Consider the following 17,818-nt stretch of genomic DNA (forward strand, 5'->3'; position numbering starts at 1 on the left):
ACAAATTCCCACAAAATTCAAGAAAAATACCACAAAATTCTTCAAGTCTCCTCAAAATCCCACAAACATCCCACAAAATCTCCTCAATATCCCACAAAATTCTAGTGAAATTCCACAAAATTCCAGGAAAAATCCCACAAAATTCCCTCAATCTTCTCAAAACACAACCAAATTCCTGCACCATCTCACAAAATCTCCAACAATTTCCAGAAAAATCTAAGAAAAATCCCCAAAAATTCTTCATGTCTCGTACAAATCCCACAAAAATCCCACAAAATTCCAGAAACATCCCACAAAATCTCCTCAATATCGCAAAAAATTCTGGAAAAGCCCCACAAAATTGCAGAAAAATTCCACAAACTTCCCTAAATCTTCTCAAAACATTACAAAATTCCAGAGACGTCGCAAAAAAATCTCCACGAACTTCCACATTATCTAGGAAAAATCCCTGAAAATTCTTCAGGTCTCCTCCAAATCCCACAAAATTCTGGAAAAGCCCCACACAATTCCCTAAATCTTCTCAAAACCCTACCAAATAACTGCAACATCCCACAAAATCTACACGAATGTCCACAAAATTTAAGAAAAATCCCACAAAATTTATGATAAGCACCACAAATTTCCAGAGAAATCCCACAAAATTCCCTAAATCTTCTCAAAACCCAACCAAATTCCTGAAACATCGCACAAAATCTCCATCAATTCACAGAAAATCTAAGAAAATTCCCTCAAAATTCTTCAAGTTACCTCAAAATCCCAGAAAATCTCACAAAAATCCCTACCTTTTTTCAAATCCTTACCAAATTCCAGCAACATCCTACAAAATGTCCTCAAATATAAAAAAAATTCATGAAAAATCCCACAAAATTCCCTAAATCTCCTCAAAACCTTAACAAATTCCAGAAACATCCCACAAAATCTACACAAAGGTCCACAAAATTCCAGAAAAATCACACGAAATTCCCTAAATCTCCTCTATTTCCCACAAAATTCCATTAAAATCCCACAAAATTTCCTAAATTGTCTCAAAACTCAAAACATTTAGCAAATGTCCCAATTTCTCATCTCCTATTGAATATTTCGGTTTTGGAGGCAAATTAAATTTAGATACATTAACTTTTAAAGATATCAATGCCATTGTTCTTTGCACTTCTCAAGCAATCTGTCGAGCTGTCCAGTCTGCTTTTCCATTTTCTTCACAAATTTTGGAGTTTCCTGATTGGTGTCCTTTGCAGTGCATAATTGCTACTTGTTCAGGTTTTTGTATTGCTTTTATCAATTGCAGGACTGCATCTTGATGTTTAATGTGTGTACCTTGAGAAGACAGCAGTCTTCTTTCTTTCCACAGCACTCTGTGGACATGCACTACTCCAAAGCATACTCTGAGCCAGTCCAGATGTTTCCCCTTTTCCCTTTACTCAATTCTAGTGCTCTGCTTAAGGCAACCAGTTCTGCCCTCTGGGCAGATGCATTTGCTGATAATGCTTTTGCCTCCACTATTGCACTGACTGTTGTTACCGCATATCCAGCGTATCTGGTCCCGTTCTCCACCAAGCTGCTTCCATCTGTGAATAGCTCTCACTCTGCTTGCTCCAGTGGGATGTCTTTCAGGTCTTCTCTTGCCAAATAGGTGTCCTCTATAACTTCTACACAGTCATGCTCTAATGGGCCTTCTTCAGTTGTGGTACCCAGGAACAGAGCTGCATTCAAGAGGTCAGTTGTCTTTAGTGTGACATCATCCTGCTCAGTCAGGATTACCTGGAATTTCATCATCCTGCTTGGAGATAGCCAATGGCCCCTCTTTTGTTCTAAAACAGTGCTCACCATGTGTGGCACAGAGACATCTATGTGTCTACCCATGATGAGTTTCCTGGCTTCTTGTGGCAGCATCACGCTGGCTGCAACTGCCCGCAGGCATGAAGGCCATCCAGCACTCCCCTTGTCAAGCTGTTTGGAAAAGCAGCCTACCGGCCTTTCCCAGCTTCCCAAACCTTGGCTCAGCACTCCCAGTGCTAGGTGTAGTCTTTCATGCACAAACAGCTGGAAATCTTTGGACAAATCTGGCAATCTGAACGCCGGAGCAGTTGTCAATGCCTCCTTCAGTTTGAGGAAGGCCTCCTTCTGTGCTCTGCCCCAGGTAAACGGCTGCATCTTCTGGGCCTCATCCAGGGCTTTTGCAATTAGTCCATAGTCCATGATCCACAGGCAGCACCATCCTGTCATCCCAAGGAAGACTCGCAGCTCATGCACGTTCTAGGGTTCTGGAATAGCACAAATAGCTTGAATACAATTAGTACCCAGCTTACATTGCCCTGGTGAGATTTCACATCCCAGGGAAATCACACTCTGCCAGGCAATTTGTGCCTTTTCTTTAGACTCCTTATATCCTCCCATTCCCAGCTGATCTCAAATTTCAATTGTTACCTTTATGCAGGTTGTTTTCTCTTCTGTAGCTATCAGTATATCCTCAACATACTGTAACAGCAGGTATTGTTTTCTCAGTACTTGCCCGTTCTCGGTCCAAATCTCCAGCTCCTTCCCCAGCTGGCTTCCAAATAGGGTTGGACTGTTCTTGTATCCTTGTGGGAGTCGTGTTCAGGTGAGCTGAGTTTTCCTTCTATTTTCTGGACTTGCCCACTCAAAGACAAACAGTTTCCTACTTTTTTTGTCAAGGGGTGTGCAGAAAAAGGCATCTTTTAAATCAAGTACAGTAAACCATTTCTCTTTCTCTTTTATAGATGTTGCAATAGATATAGAATGAGCAAGGATTAGCTACCACTGGGTAAATATCTTTAGTTGTTCCATTTATTGTTCTCAAATCCTGCACCAGTCCTTATTGGTCAACACAGAAATTTGGGCTCCAGTGTTAACTACAAAAGTAAAAAGTGGATGTATAGGACCCACTATTATGGAGAAACAGCTCAGACTATTCAGCCTAGTCTTCACAGAAGTATGGAGAACATAGTTTATTTCTATCTTCAGCACACTTTTATAGGGTTTTACAGGGTCCCTGGGCTAAGCAAGTTACTCTTGGTTAATCCACACAGGTTTACATTTTTTCTCTTATACACAAGGATATTGTTTTGCTTCATTCTCTCTGCTTCAGGAAAGTTTCAAGGACATGAGCCTTTAATATCACGACTTATACCAAAGGCTGGTTTGTGCAGACAGGCCTTTACTAAAATATCATGCCCACCTTCTCTTCAAATATTCTCTACACACTATTGCTGTAATCAGTATGTCTCCAGTTTTGTTATCTCTAGTGAGCATTTGAAATAAAAGCAACCTCTGCCTCTCTGCTCACCCAGGAGAGGCAGAGTTCCCAGTTTCCCTGATTCTGAGGCTCTTTGGGCTCCACTCCCAGAAGCTGAGAAGGAGACGGCTTTGGCTCACAGCCCAGAGCCTGTGGAGCTGTGCTGGGTTATCCAATGGGGCATTCCATACAATGAACTTGGGACAGTGCCAATTAGAAACAACTTCACTCAACTTTGAAGTGAGAAGCCATCTATTACCTTGCTGGGGACCCCCTTCTTTATCTCCAGTGACCACCAATACTGGCAGTGAGAGATTTCTTTTCTCTTGTCTGGGTTTTCCTTAAGAGAACCAATGCATCTAACACCTTTGGTTTCTCTGATTTTTCTTCTGCCATTTTTACAGGTCCATCATTTCTACTGGAATGAATTAGCTCTTTTGGAGGGTAAATTTGATTCAGGAGAGGGGTTTCCCCCTCTTCTGTTTCTTTTAGCGAGTCAGCATTTTTGAATTTTCATCATGGAGGGCTGCTCACAACAGATGGATCTTACTCATTTCTTCATTGAATTGTTTTTGCAAATTTTCAACTAGGTTTTAGAAGGAGTCTATTCTAGTTCTTTCCTCACTTCTTTGCTTAAAGCCAGTTTCTAGAGCTGCTGTAAAACAAGCTCCCAAAACTGAGCAGAGTAGAGTTTGATTTTTGCCCAGTTTAAATTTTTTTTCATCTTGTAAAGAACACACTCTATCAATCACATTTTCCAAATTAAACCAGTAACTAAGGGCCCACTTTTCCCCTCTTGGAGAAGGTCTGGCATTGTGTTTTGCTAACAGAGCATAAAATGCAGCTTTAACTTCTGCACTGCCCTTTTCAGTCATTTTTACAAAGGGAAAACCACTACAGGGAGGTATAAACTTCAATTATACACACACACACACACCCACACACACACACACCCACACACACTGCTTTTTGCTTCCCTGTGTGGGTAAAAAGACCAAATCTGCTCGGGAGGCACTCTTTCAGTTTAAAATTCTGATTGTCTCTTTGCTACACCAAGCACTCAAAATTCACACACACAACCACAACAAAAACATTCCCGCCCTTTTGCACTAAGAGATCTTTTGTGAAATTCTGCAGACAGAGACCTCAAGTGAGTGTGGGGTGCTTTTCACCTCGGCGTGTGCAGTTTGTGGGAAATTCGAGTTGCCCCCCTTGCTTTCTAGACACCGCTCACTCTCTTGGGAGTGTCGGGCTGGGTGCGGCTGGAGCAAAACATCTTTCCCCTAATACAGACTGCACAACAAACCTGCAGCCCCTTCTGTCTGTCAGAAATCCTGCCCGTGACTCCAGTTTAAATGTCACGATTCGCTAACGCCAGTGGGAGTCGCAAGAAGTTTCTTTGATCTCAGAGGGCAAAAAGGACACAAGGGATTTCAGTTGAAATCACAACAGCAATAATGTACATTTATTTTAGTGATAACAAGGGTTATGTGATAGAGGAGAGGGAGAGAGAGAGAGAGAGAGGAGAAAGAAAACAAAGTAAAGAAAGAGAGAGGTTATAGCTACCAACAGATGAGACAGTGTCACAGGGGTCTTTTTCCGTGGGGAGATCTCACTAAAATTAATTTAGCCTTATGTAATTCTTCCCCAAAGTGACCTTGTTTCCAGTGTGCTAATAAGCACCCCAAAGGAGAAGTACCTGCTATGAGAGCATTGCTGCCCAAAACCCCTTTAAGCTTCTCCATGTCACAACTACAATACACCACAAATGCCGAACCTGCGACGCTTTCGCAGTCGTCTGACGGACGGCGCCCAGGCAATCCCAACAGGAATTCCTTTAGCCCAACCAAGCGCAGCTTTTGCTGCGTCTTATTGGCAGGCACCCAAACCAAAGTGAAAGCACCTTACCTCTTCTCCTGGGGACGCTGTGAGCAGCGCAGACGGTCGCGGCCGATGGGGTCCCCGAGAATCCCTCGGTGCCGGCTGGAGCAGGATCGGGTCGCGAGCTCGCTCAGCAGCACTCACAAGGTCCCATCTGGGTCACCAAAATGTTAGAGTTCAGGAACACACATCATCACACAATGATTATATGCAGGTGCTTTATTGAAGAGCTCTGGGTGTCAGGGGTACACAGACCCAAATCTGACCCATCTTGGTTTTGAGCTGAACATATTTTATACTCTATCGTTATACAACTTAGATATTAATTATTAAACTTACATTGTTCTATTGTATGCATTGTTTTTACCCAAGCATGGATTTCTCGTGATCCCACCCCAGCCCCCTAACATTGTTCCTCATGTTCTTTAAACAATAATTATATCTAATCACATCTAACAATTCTATCATTTATCATATATTGATTACACAGGTGCAGTTTCACATGATCTTTAGCAAGCACAAGGCCTAACATTTCCCCGGGCCTACTTTTCCCAGGGCTTGCCAAGCCTAACTTTCTTTCTGAGTTCCCGAATTTCCTAAGATTTTAAAATGTTTTACGATCACCTCCAGACACCAGGAGTCCTGTCTGAACAGTCTCAGTGCTACATCTATTTTTAATTTTAACTTTTATAAATTTTTCCAGAGCCTGCTTGCTGTGTTCAAGGTTTTCTCCCTATTCCCTCCCTAGTGCACATTCTCCAGAAACTCTGCTTTTGCATCCTTTTGCATTGATTAAAGTTACCTGCAATGACCAGTCAATCCAAACCCTGGGAAAACTTGAACTTCAATGTGTACCTAGGCAAAATATTTACCTCCCACATCTGAAGCCATGAGCTGCCAAGTACTGTCCCCACTGTCATACCCTGTCCCCTGGCGGTCTGCTGATGCCATTTCAAAGGGGTTGCCAATGAAAACAAGTTTGAATATTTTGGTAGTTTCCACACTGGCATTCAAATCCTTGACTAGAAAAATCACAAGTCAAGATTTCTAGGATTCTTCCATACTGTCATTCTCACCCTGGATTTTAGAGTGTCTGAACAGTCAGACAAGGTTTTAGTTTCAGACACTACAGACAAAGTCCCTGCTGTTCGGCGATCCCATTCCATCAGCATATAGTCCTGATGATTCCTTTAGGCAGGAGCAGCAAAGGCAAGAATGAGCCAAACAAGCTGCTCCTGTGTTCTCATGTCCTGCACAGCAGTAACTGGGAGTTCAAGAATGGATTCGGGAGACAGTGGGTGCACAGGGAGCCACCAAGACTTTGGGATGCTGAAATGGACCAGCCTGGTGCCTGTGCCCGGGCTGCACCGCGCTGAGCTCCAACTGGACAATCTAACAATGGTTGAATGGACACACCATGGGCCACTGGAGACTCCTACTCCTAGTTCTGTGAGCTACACTATTCACCTGTCATTCACCAGATGATGTTATCATCTTTGCTTGAAATCCAGGAGTGGAAAAGGTCAAAATGGAAAAGTGTTCTTTCAGTTCTAGTGACACCTTGTGCCTGCACACCATCTGTGCCCATGGCAGGGTGGCTGGAGACTGGATGATGTTGATGATACTTTGCAACACCAAGTGCTCAGGGATTCTGGGATTGCCCAAGTGGAGAGCAAAACTGAGCCGTGTAAGTCCCTGCTTTTTTTCAGCGCATGCTGCTTCTTCCTTTGTTCCAAGCAAGTCCAGGATTTGGTTTCATGTGTCTTTAAGGTGCCTGGACAGAAGAGAGGGAGGGCAGCTGCAGCATAGGGCTCCTGCCCCGTCAGACTCTCTCTCTCTCTCTCTCTCTCTCTCTCTCTCTCTCTTTCTCAGGATGGTGCCAGTGCCTCTGCCTTGGGGCACCTGAGTGTGGAAGGCGAGCTCGCCCTCAAGCACAGCCATCCAAGTCAGTCACGGGCACAGGCTGCAGCTGAAGCTGGCAAGCGTTGCTGTGAGGCTGCAAGTGAAGAGAAAGCCATTGTGGCCAACTCTGCTGAAGCCTTTTGCCAAAGCAAAGGCAATTGTGCCCACAGCCTCCCCGCCTTTGGCACCCGGCTGCTGCGGACGCCTCAGTGCGCAGGTGCCGACGTTGGGGCTGCTGCTGTTCCTGGGCACACTCTGCTGCTGTTTCTGTGGGCTCCAGAGCCGCTTGGGCAGCAGCCACTGGGCAGCCCTGCCGGAGGAGACATCGCCACCCTCCCCATGGTGGCAGCAGCTCTGTGGGCCCCGAGCTCTGTGTCAGGGGGGCCTCGGTCACAGCAGCGTGGCCTGGGCAGCCGCGAGGGCCCGGGCTGGCCGCCAGCCCTGCCTCTGCCCACTGCCCCTTCCTGGAGGCACCCAGTGGCCGTGGACTGGCAGCACCCCCTGCCCTCCATGTCCCCAGCCAGCCCAGCCTGGGCACCTCGGGCTGTCCCCACCCTCCCGCTGGGGTGGTGTCCCAGCCTCCAGGCCTTCTGCTGCAGGCCTGGGGGACATTTTGGGGCAGCACCAGAGCAGCCGGGTGTCAGGGACCAGGCGGCTGCCCGGGGGCTGCTTATGGCCTCTGACACCCGATTCCTCAGGGCTTCCCACCACCCCGGCTCCTCCAGGGCCTTCTGTCCCCTTGGAACCTCCTGCCACCCACTCCCTCACACATCCCCCTTGTGCCTTCCCACTGCCTTGTCCCGTCTGGGCCTCCGCAGCCCCTCATCCCCTCATGGTCTCCCAGCACCCCGTGCCCTCAGGGGCTCCCCCAGCCTGGCCCGGCAGCAGCGCCGCAGCCCCACAGGAGCTCCAGCAGCTCCTCAGCCATCACGGCACCAACACACGGGCAGCAGGACACAGATGGCGCTTCCTGCCTGCCACAGGGCTTGTGGCTTCAGCACAACCACCAAAGGCCAAGGGGCTTCTGGCCATTTCCCCTGCACCACTGCACGCCCCGGCAGGTTGCTGAACACAAGAACCCTTTTGCCTCTCTTCCCCTATGCCCCGCACACCCTGGGCAGCAAAAGAAAGGTCTTGGGACTCTTGTGGTTTATAACATATCCTATATTATTTACATACTAGATGGAAACGAAACGAAGAAAAGAACAATCTCTATGAAACAAAAAATAACAGATGTGGCCCCAGAAGACAGAGCCTCTCAGCCCTAACATATCCTATATTATTTACATAGTAAAAAGAAGAGAAAAAAGGAAAATAACAACCCTTATGAAATAAAAAATCCTGGCTGGCCCATGTGGCCCCAGAAGACAGAGCCTCTCAGGTCAGCGCTGAGCACACCTCCAGCAGCGCAGCCAGCCCAGGCCCGACAGACGAGGCCGTGTCCTCCATGCCCTGAGGATTTGATCTTGCATCCTCTGCAGGATGGAATATCGGGCACTCTGGATGGCCCGGAGGACATACAGCGTCTCAAGTGCCAGGTCTGACACGGCACCGCTTCTGTCCTCCGTCAGGCGTTCGAGGGCTGCAAGAGAGACGAACAGAGACACGGTCAGAACCCAGAGCTGTGGGGGCCCAGCGAGAGCCCCCTGCCAGGGCCATGCCAGCCGGCTCTTGCCTTGGCCAGGAGGGAGCAGGGACCAAGGGGGTCAGCCCGAAGCTGCTGGCCACAAATGCCCCACGTGGCCCTGAAATCTCACTGTGCTCTGCCCACGCCGCCCCGCATCGGCACAGGGAGCAGAGCCCTCCACAGCCTGGCCAGGGCTTGCAGCTGCCCCCGACAGCCAACACTGTCAGCCTGCTGCCGTGGCTCACCTCTGCACAACACCTGGAGCTCTGCCTGCTGCCCCCTCAGCTGCTCCCCGGCCATCCCTGAGAACACAGAGCCTGTCAGGGTGCCAGCAGCACAGCTCCCTGCCAGCGGCGCTGCCAGCCCTGTGGCCACACGGCCTCCTGCCCCGGCAGGGCTCAGCCCGGGCCCTTGCCGCACCCTGACCCAGCCCAAGGGCACGGCTGCCAGAGGCCGGCAGCAGCAGCCCCGAGGGCAGCCGGGGCTCCAGGGCGCCGGGCCCGGGTGCCGCTGCCGGGGCAGCAGCCGGGGCTGGGGCCGAGCTGCGGCGGGGCGGGGAGGGAGCCCGGGCTCGGGACTCACCGATGACCCTGATGGCCGCCGCTCGCAGGGTCTCCTGTGGGTCCTGCAGGTACTGCAGGGCCCGACGCAGGTGCTCGGCCAAGGGGATCCTGTGGTCGGCCAGCTGGAGAGAGCGGCAGGAGGGAAGGGTTGGCGTGGGCTCTGTCCCTCGGCCGGGCGCTGCAGCCTGCGGCCAGCCCCGGCCTCCCGTGCCCGGCCAGCCCTGAGGCCCGGCCAGCAGCCGCTGGCGCCGGGCTCTGGAGGGGGCAGAGGGCCGGCTGCTGCCCGGGGAGCCGCGGTGCCGGCCCGGCCCGCAGCCCCGCTGGGCCGGGGCTCCATCGGCACCCGGCTCGGGGCCACAAGGGGCTGGAGAAGAAGCCGTGCGGCCCCCGGCTGCAGCAGGGGACACGGGCACAGCTGCCAGCCCCACACACTGAGCACCGGGGCCAGGGGGCTTCTCTAGCCTGAGGCTGGGACTTCCAGGCTGTCCTTACCACGAGCCTGGCAAACTTCCACAGCTTCTCCTTCCTGACAGCCAGAGAGGTCTGGCCTCTTCAGGAAGTGAGCCGCGCGAAGGAGCGTTGTCCGAGAGGCCTGGGGAGCAGCAGAGAGCCGCAAATGGCCCCACAAGCCAGGGCACAGGAGTGTCCCAGTGCCAAGGGCTGGAGGAGGCTGCAGCCTGCAAGCCTGCGTCAGGGCAGGAGGCAGCTGAGCCCCCTGCCAAGGCGCAGCAGCAGCCCAGGTGTCTTCACCTCTGCCACATGCCGATTCTCATCTTGGCAGTGGAAAAAGAGTGGGAGCAGGCTCTGGTACACTCGTTCCTTCAGGGGCTTTCTTCCTTCTTCTTCTGCCGAAGACATCACTCTTCGAAGGAGAGACATGGAGAGCAGCTGCACCTGGCTATGGGGCTGTATGAAAGGAAGGAGGGAAAAATGACCTCATCATTGGCTTCTTGTGGCCCACATTGGCGCAGGCCTGCAAATGCACAGGGCACAAAGTGTCTGGGCAGCAGGCAGTGGCCGTGGCTGGGGCACAGAGCCTTACATTGTCCAGGAGTTTCAGGAGCGGCTCAGCCAGCTGCAGGGCCCTGCGCCAGGATATTGGGGTGTCTTCATCTATGAAAATATAGCTCAGGAGAGCAATGCTCATCCTGGCCACGTCACTGTCCAAGTCCCACAGGAGGTGCACTAGTCTTCCTGTCAGGCTCTGAATTCTTTCGGCCTGTGCAGAACACAAGGGTGTGAAAGCCCGGGCAGCTGCCGCAGGGCCCAGAGGCCAAAGGTCTGTCCCAAAGCACTCGGGCAGCTGAAGCAGGAGGCAGGAGAGCTGGGAGGAGCTGCCTCAGTGCCCAAGGCAAAGGCCAGCCAAGGCCAAGTGACAGCATTGCCCAGCCTCATGCTGCCCACACGGCTTCATCTGCTGCCCCCTTCTCACCATGGAGGGATGGTCCTTTAGCAGGAGGAGAGCCCTGAGAACCTGGTGATGCATCTCTGTGGAGTTGTACCACAGGTACTTATACAAGATATCCATTAGGCTGTCACCACAGTCACTCAAGTCCAGGCAATCTAGGAGCTGAAAGGCACAGGGCAGTGAGAGGGGAGCCGGCCGGCAGGAGCCTGGAAGTGCGCAGGGCTGGGCCCAGGCAGCAGCACAGGGCGCGGGTGCCGTCCCAGGCAGCTGTGGCTGTGCCAGGGGACAGGGCTGGCAGGGAGCTGAGCGAGGTAGTGCTGGCCATCAGGCTCACCTCCACAAGGAATGCCATGGCAGAGACATCCCAGTGTGGCAACGGTTTGCTGAGCACCTCAAGCAGGTAGCTTAAGATGCTTTTGCACAAGTGGACGGATGCACGGCGCATTACCATGGAAGGCAGAAAATGGCAGAAAGAGTCTCAGCAAGGGTGTGAAAAACCTTTCCCAGAACTGATGGACACAGTTGTCATATTGCCCCAGCACCCTGTGAGGGGATGTGGGCCCGTGAGATGTGCCTGCTCCTGGGCACCCTCCTCTCGCAGCCTTTTGCAGTCTCCTTGGCCATCCCTCGCTGACAAGGCCCTCAGGCCCATGGCCACGGGGACTGTGGGGGGCATCCCGGGCAGGGGGCACAAATGTCAGAGGCAGTGGGGAGAAGGGGGCTCACCTGGCCAGCAGACCCACGGCATAGTGGTGGGTGTCAGCACAGAGCAGCGTGTCCCAGCCACGCTTGCGTTCCATTGCCACCACCACATGCTCCAAGTGGAGACTGCAGAGCAGGGCCTTCAGGGTCTGCACTGCAAACCTGTGTGCACAGCAAAGCCCAGGTGACGCTGGGAGCGCTGGCTCTGAGGCTGGGGAAGTGGCAGGGACAGGAGGAGTGGCATGGAGCACCTGCTGGGGCTGGTGGAGAGGCCGTGTTGCTCCTGGCATTCCTTCCAGAAGGTATGGACGTCCTCTGTCATATACAAAGTACTGAAGTACGTTTGGAAGAGCAGATGCACAAAGAGGCGGGGGAAATAGACTGTGAGGATCTGTGGCCAACAAGGCCCCTGGAGGATCTTCCACATCACCAGAGTTGCCTGCAGAGGACAAAGCATCCCGAGACAGCGCTCAGTGCCAGGGCGTCCGTGTGGCAGGGCCTGAGCGTGGCAGGGAGAGGCCGGGGCAGGAGCAGGGGGAGCAGCGGGCCTGGTGGCCCTGAAGCTGCCCCTAGGCCAGGTTTGTGGCCAGTGCCTGAAGCAGGGAGATGCAGTGGGGGAAGGAGGCAACAGAGCTGCTGGAGAGGCGGCCGGCCTTGCGGTGAGCAAAGGCCAGCTCCAGAAACTCACAGTCAGGGAAAAGACAGCCGTCTTGTCCCCATCAGAGGTGCCCAGGTTTTTCTGCGGCCAGCTCCCCACCACATTGATGAGGAGCGGTGTCACTTCCTCTGAAATCCAGGGCGAGAGCAAGATGGTCGTCCACATGGCCATAGCAGCTCTGCGGGGTCAGACACAGCACCGTGGGCTGGGCAGCAGCGGGGAGCTGAGCTGGCCGCCAGCTCTGCCTGTGCCCACTGGCCCTGAGCGGCAGCAGCAGCCAGGCAGCCCAGCCCTGTGGGGACAGGCCCCTGAGGGGCAGGCTGGCAGCACGGCAGCAGGCTCGGGGGCCGACTTTGTAGCAGGGCTGGCAAAGGGAGCAGCCAGAGGGCCCTGGAAGTCTGTGTTGCTCACAGCCCTGGGCCGGGCTGTACAGGGTGATGGGCTGGGGAGCCCTGAGGCCTTGGGGCAGCTGGGCCCCATACCTGTCACACGTTGGGGCCACCCGCAGGAGAATGATGGCCACATCATCGGGCTCTGCCTCGGCCACTTGCGTCAGGGCCCAGTCCATCCTGTGCTCAGCAGCCTCATTGGCCATGAGCCACTGGTGGATGTACCTCACCACGCCGGGCACCTGGAGAAGCCACAGAGAGACTTGGAATGCTAGAAGAGGGAGTCAGCAATGTGCCCAGCTTCTTCCCCAGACAAGTGCTTCTCTTCCAGCACGCTGCCATGGCCTCAAAAGCTTCAAGTGAGCAGCAGGCGTGGCTTGGGAAAGCCAAGCAATTGCTGGAGGATCAAAGGCTGGCCACAGGCTGCTTACTTGCTCTGGATTGAAAAGAGCCGTCTCTACAAGCAGATCCAGCTGGGCAGCGCTGCTCTGTTCTACCAAGACCTCTGAGGATGCTTTGACCTCAGTGTCCATAGGTCTGGTGTCTTCCTTGCCAATTCTCTTGATGTATTGGTAAAGAAACTGTAGGAGAAGGGCAGGAAGGCAGGGAAGTTGCATGGAGTGCTCCAAGTGCGGTGCTGGGCTGAGCAGTGCCAGCAGGCCCAGCGCAGGTGGGGATGGCTGCAGGTACCTGCGCTGCTCTGCGGAAGCGGCCACGGGCGGTGTCCTGCTCTTGTGTGCCGTCCATGGCTGCATCTGGCAAAGAGCAGCCAGAGCTGAGGGGCTGCGGGAGAGGCCGGAGAGCACAGCCCAGCCCTGCGTTCCCCAGGCAGGGGCAGTCCCGGGATGCCCCAGGGGATGCAGCACGGCCACTGCTGCGGGGGCAGCCCCAGCCCCTTTTTTGTGCTGTCCATGGGTGTGTCTCCACAGGACAGTGTGGGATGGGATGAGATGGGATGCAATGGGATGGGATGGGGCCAAGATGGCCACAGGCACCAGCCCTGTGGCCCAGCTCTGCCACTCACCCTCCTCCAGCGGCTGCAACTGCTGCACCTCTTCGGTCTCTGGTGCTGGGGCAGCTCCAGGGCCTTCTTCCTCTTCCTCGACCTCCTCCTCCTCATCCACCCAGGTCAGCTTGGGCACTCTTGGGGGTCACTGCTCCATATCTTCTTCCAGACTCTCCCATCCTTTCCATAGGAACAGCACCAGGGGATGGCATGGCATGGCATGTAATGGGATGGGGCCAAGCTGGCAACAGGCACTAGCCCTAAGGCTGAGCTCTGCAACTCACCCTCCTGTGGTGCCTGGAACTCCTGCACCTCTCCAGACTCCTGTGCCAGGACAGCTCCACGGCCGCCTTCTTCCTCCTCCGCAAGCCAGGCCAACTTGGGCACTCTTGGGGGTCGCTGCTCCATGGCAGTGACTGGATTTATGGCTACTTTCAGGAGAGATGGCTCGGAAAAGCTCGGAGTCAGCAAGTCCTGCAGTCGTGCCTCGAAGGCACCTGCAAGACTCAAGTCCTGGCAAGACTGCAAGACAGCGAGTCCTGCACTTGGGTCTTGAGGGCTCCTGCCACAAGGACAGGAGGCTCCTCGACAGGGATTGTGGTCTGGTCTCAAGGGCAGAGACTGCAGGGATTTTAGATGCCTCAGAGAGGAACCTCTGTGCATGAATGAAATGTTGCAGGTCCTGACACCGCTCCGGGTGCTCCAGCACCATCACGATGGCGTTGGGGAGCTCAAACCACTCCAGCAGCTGCACCACATTGGGGAAGCCTGTGGACACCTTGTCCAGCAGCACGATCTCCAGAGGTGCGCTGGTGCCATCGGGCTGCGGGAGGAGCACGGTGCCGTCAGTGGGGCTGAGGCCGTGCCAGGGCTTGGGAAGCTCTCAGCCAGCCCGGGATGCTCTGCACCCTCCACTGGCCCCATTCCCGCTCTCCCTCCATGTGTCCTAGCGGCTCCCACCCTTCCAGGCCCCAGCTCATCCCCGCCTGGCACTCCCCGGCTTCTGCCGCTGGCCCCGCTCACTCACCAGCTCGCCCCAGTGCCGGACGTGGTTCCGTGGCACCTTTTTGATGGCCACCTGCAAGCCAAAGGGAACAGCAGATTCAGCTCGCCGCCCACCACATCCAGCCCCATCCTACTCCTCTGCTCCCTCCTCCTCGTCTGCCCTCTCCTCCTCCTCGGCCCACCACCGGCCCCACTGCTCACCGGGAGTTCGTCCGAGAGCCTCGTGGCCGTGAAAACTCTGCCGAAGCCACCGCGGCCCAGCAGCGAGTCGATCCTGTAGCGCTGCTGCAGGGCCTGCTGCGCCTTCCCTGGAGAAGAGACGCTGCCGTCAGCGCTCAGCTCGGGGCCAGGAACGGCCCCCGAGCGCTCCCCGACCTCCCCGGGCCGGGCATCCGCAGGCGTTCCCTCATTGGAACGCGACAGCGGCGGCTCGGGACCGGCGGCTGCACCGCTGAGCGGCGGAGCTCGAACCGGGGAAGCCGCAGCGGAGGCGGCGACAGCGGCCGCGCCGCCTGTGTCCTCCGCGGGCCCTGGGAGGAGCCGGGGCAGGGGCCCGAACCAGAACCGGAACCGGAGCCTGCATCGGGGATGGGGCCGAGGGCAGGGCAGGCGGAGCCAAAGGGTGGCAATGCCGCCCCAGCCCCAGGCACTGATGCCCGCCCAGCACAGCCAGAGCCAGGCAAAGAGGAGACCTCCACGGGACGGGTGGGGACGGGGACGGGGACGGGGCAGCCCCACCTGGGGCCAGGGGCGGGCTGGGGGCATGGCCCAGCCGGGCACGGGGAGAGGGAGGCTTGGAGAAGAGGGGGCACCGGGAAAGGGAGACCGGGAGAGGATGCGGGACTGCGGGAGAGGGAGAGGAGAGACAGAAAATTGCTAAATTCTCTTCTTGCCGCTGCTGCCGCTGCTGCCGCTGCTGCCGCTGCTGCCGCTGCTGCCGCTGCTGCCGCTGCTGCCGCTGCTGCCGCTGCTGCCGCTGCAACTGAAGCACCGGGGCCGTTTGTCCCCGTGTCCGTTTGTCCGTTGCCCGCTCGGCCCCGCGCCGAGCCCCGCGCTCCCCGGGCAGCCCCTGAGCCTGGCCAAACACGGGAACTTTGCCCTGGTGAGCCAAGAGCCAGAGTCTGGACTCCTGCACAGGGACACAGCAATGCCCTTGGCTGCTGCTGTGCCTTGTCCCTGCTGAGCGTCAAACACTGTCTGAGCACATTCCCTGAATGCAGAATTTGTACCTGACCCAAGCACTGCACTTGTGTCTCCAGCATTGCTTTCCAAGGAAAACAGGGGAAGGCAAACTGGCTATAGCTCATGGTATTTTACAGTGTCTAAAACTTGCCAAGTCTCAAATCTTAGAGGTGAGATCCATTTGGAATGAATGGGCTAGAGAAACAGTGCAAGATGGAAAAGGGGAACATAAAAATAAATAGAGAAAAATAGAGAAAAAACATATTGGTTGTTTCTTTTGATTTTATTTTCATTTCTTTAAAAAGCTCTTTCAATTTTCCCAGATTTTTCTCCACAGTCCTGTCTGTTCTTTCCAAAAACCTGTCCTGGAGAACGAGGCGCAGCTCCTGTCACAAGATGTGCCCCCAGCTGCAGCTTCTCTTGGCTCCCCACACTGTGAGTGCAGCACAACTCTTGCAGCAAAGCAGGACAAATGGTTGAAGAACCTGACAACTTGTTCTTTCTTTTCCTTGTGCACTGGGGAGTTGTGCCATTGCTAAGGTTTTCATCGTTACTCTTCTAGCCAAAGAAAACATGATGAGGTACCAGGAATTGTGAGGGAATACAAGCCTGGCTGAATGTGGAGAAAGAATCTCCAGAGCCTGCAGCCAGCAGTGGAGAGCTCATCATTCCAACAGCCCCATGGACATGTTGAAAGTGATCTGGAACATGAAAATGGGCTGACAGAGAGAGTTTGTTTCTGTGTTCAGTTGAGATGATTCTATATCTTTTGCAGTGGTAGAAATCAAGAGCACAATCAGTGGATGATAAGCAGCAGAACATGATAAGCTGGACCTCTCAGTAGATGAAAGAAAGACTGAAAAGGAGAAATGCAGGGAATGACTTGGTGAACTTTGTGTGTAAGAAGGGTCATTTTTTCCTAATAATTCCCAATTCATTCCCTTTGCTTTTATCCTTTTAACAAGACCAATTGCATCTCCGATTCCCCAGGAAATGAGAACCCCGAGCTTGTGGAACTGCCTGAAAGGTGCCCTGTTCCTTTTTCTTCTGCTGCTCAGAAGAAACAATGAAGTGAATTGGGAAGTTCTGGTTTTTCTTTCTCCTGGTGGATTTTTTCATTTTATTTGCCACTGCAGAGGCAATTTCTGTGATGGCCTCTGTCAGTTGATTCTATTTCAGCAGCAGCAGCAGCAACAGGGCTGTGTTTGAGCACTGCAAATGTGACCTTTGTGGCTTTAATTCCCCTCGACTTAGTGCTCAGGGACTTGGGAGCATTTTAATGTCTGCTACTCATGATGCCTGAAACAAAAATCCTGAGTTCCCCATCACAAAAGCACAGTGGGTAGCAGTGATTGGAAGAGGCAATTGCAGCTGTACTGCTAAAATTCAGGTGGCAAGCAGAAGAGGGGCAAGAGCAGTCAGGATCTAAAACTGCCAAGACAAATGTAGGTTAAATAATTTTGTGGGACTTTTCTCAAATTTTGTGGGATTTTTCTGAAATTTTGTGAGATATTGAGAAGATTTAAATAATTTTGTGGGATCTTTCTTTCTAAATATATTTTGTGGGAATTCTGAGGTATTTTTCTTGAATTTTGTGAGATTTTTGTGGAATTTAGTGGAAATTTGAGGAGATTTTGTGGGATGTTTCTGGAATTTGGTGGGGTTTTGAGAACTTTTAGGGAATTTGTGGGATTTTTTCATAATTTTGTGGGATATTAAGGAGACTTGAATTTTGAGGGATTTTTTTGGAATTTTTTGAGATTTTGAGGAGACAGGAAGAATTTTGAGGAATTTTTCTGGAATTTTGTGGAAATATGTGGAGATTTTGTGGGATGTTTCTGGAATTTAGTGGGGTTCTGAGAAGATTTCTGCAATTCTGTGGAATTATTCTTGAATTTTGTGGGATTTTTCTTGAATTTTTTTGGATATTCAAGAGATTTTGTGAGATGTTTCTGTAATTTTCTGGGATTTTGAGAAGACATGAAGAATTTTAAGGTATTTTCTTAGATTTTGCGGAAATTTATGGAGATTTGGTGGGATGTTTCTGGAATTTAGTACAGTTTGGGGAAATTTTAGGAATTTTTTTTAGTTTTTGCAATTTCGTTAAGATTTTCTTGAGTTTTATGGGATTTTGCAAAAGTTTAAATAATTTTATGGGATTTTTCTGAAATCTTGAGGGATTTTGAAGAGACTTGAAGAATTTTGTGGGAGTTTTCTTAGATTTTGTGGAATTTTGTGGAGA

The 17,818-nt window shown here is 52.7% G+C and overlaps 2 protein-coding genes across 2 annotated transcripts in view; both read right to left on the reverse strand.

Annotated features, from left to right (window-relative positions):
- Nucleotides 1–8,182: 8,182 nt before the first annotated feature.
- Nucleotides 8,183–17,818, reverse strand: part of LOC147645967 (maestro heat-like repeat-containing protein family member 7) — a 262,646-nt gene continuing 253,010 nt past the window's right edge. Inside the window, exon 16 of the mRNA XM_086874040.1 lies at nucleotides 8,183–8,618. Within this exon, the coding sequence (XP_086730166.1) occupies nucleotides 8,419–8,618 (200 nt within the window). The 3' untranslated portion in view covers nucleotides 8,183–8,418. The remainder of the gene's footprint in view (nucleotides 8,619–17,818) is intronic.
- On the reverse strand, nucleotides 9,883–15,378 carry LOC147645968 (maestro heat-like repeat-containing protein family member 1). The gene is made up of 14 exons (XM_086874046.1): nucleotides 15,297–15,378; nucleotides 14,596–14,702; nucleotides 14,417–14,467; nucleotides 13,674–14,212; nucleotides 13,408–13,569; nucleotides 13,074–13,138; nucleotides 12,815–12,964; nucleotides 12,477–12,625; nucleotides 12,025–12,172; nucleotides 11,588–11,775; nucleotides 10,969–11,498; nucleotides 10,659–10,796; nucleotides 10,269–10,445; nucleotides 9,883–10,132 (listed from the first exon to the last, which is right to left on the reverse strand). The coding sequence occupies exons 6-11, from the start codon at nucleotides 13,128–13,130 to the stop codon at nucleotides 11,357–11,359; spliced, it is 834 nt and encodes a 277-aa protein (XP_086730172.1). The 5' UTR covers nucleotides 13,131–13,138; nucleotides 13,408–13,569; nucleotides 13,674–14,212; nucleotides 14,417–14,467; nucleotides 14,596–14,702; nucleotides 15,297–15,378; the 3' UTR covers nucleotides 9,883–10,132; nucleotides 10,269–10,445; nucleotides 10,659–10,796; nucleotides 10,969–11,356.

The sequence above is a fragment of the Cyanistes caeruleus genome, unplaced genomic scaffold, assembly GCF_971803275.1.
Source record: "Cyanistes caeruleus unplaced genomic scaffold, bCyaCae1.hap1.1 HAP1_SCAFFOLD_140, whole genome shotgun sequence".
NCBI classification, from domain to species: Eukaryota; Metazoa; Chordata; class Aves; order Passeriformes; family Paridae; genus Cyanistes; species Cyanistes caeruleus.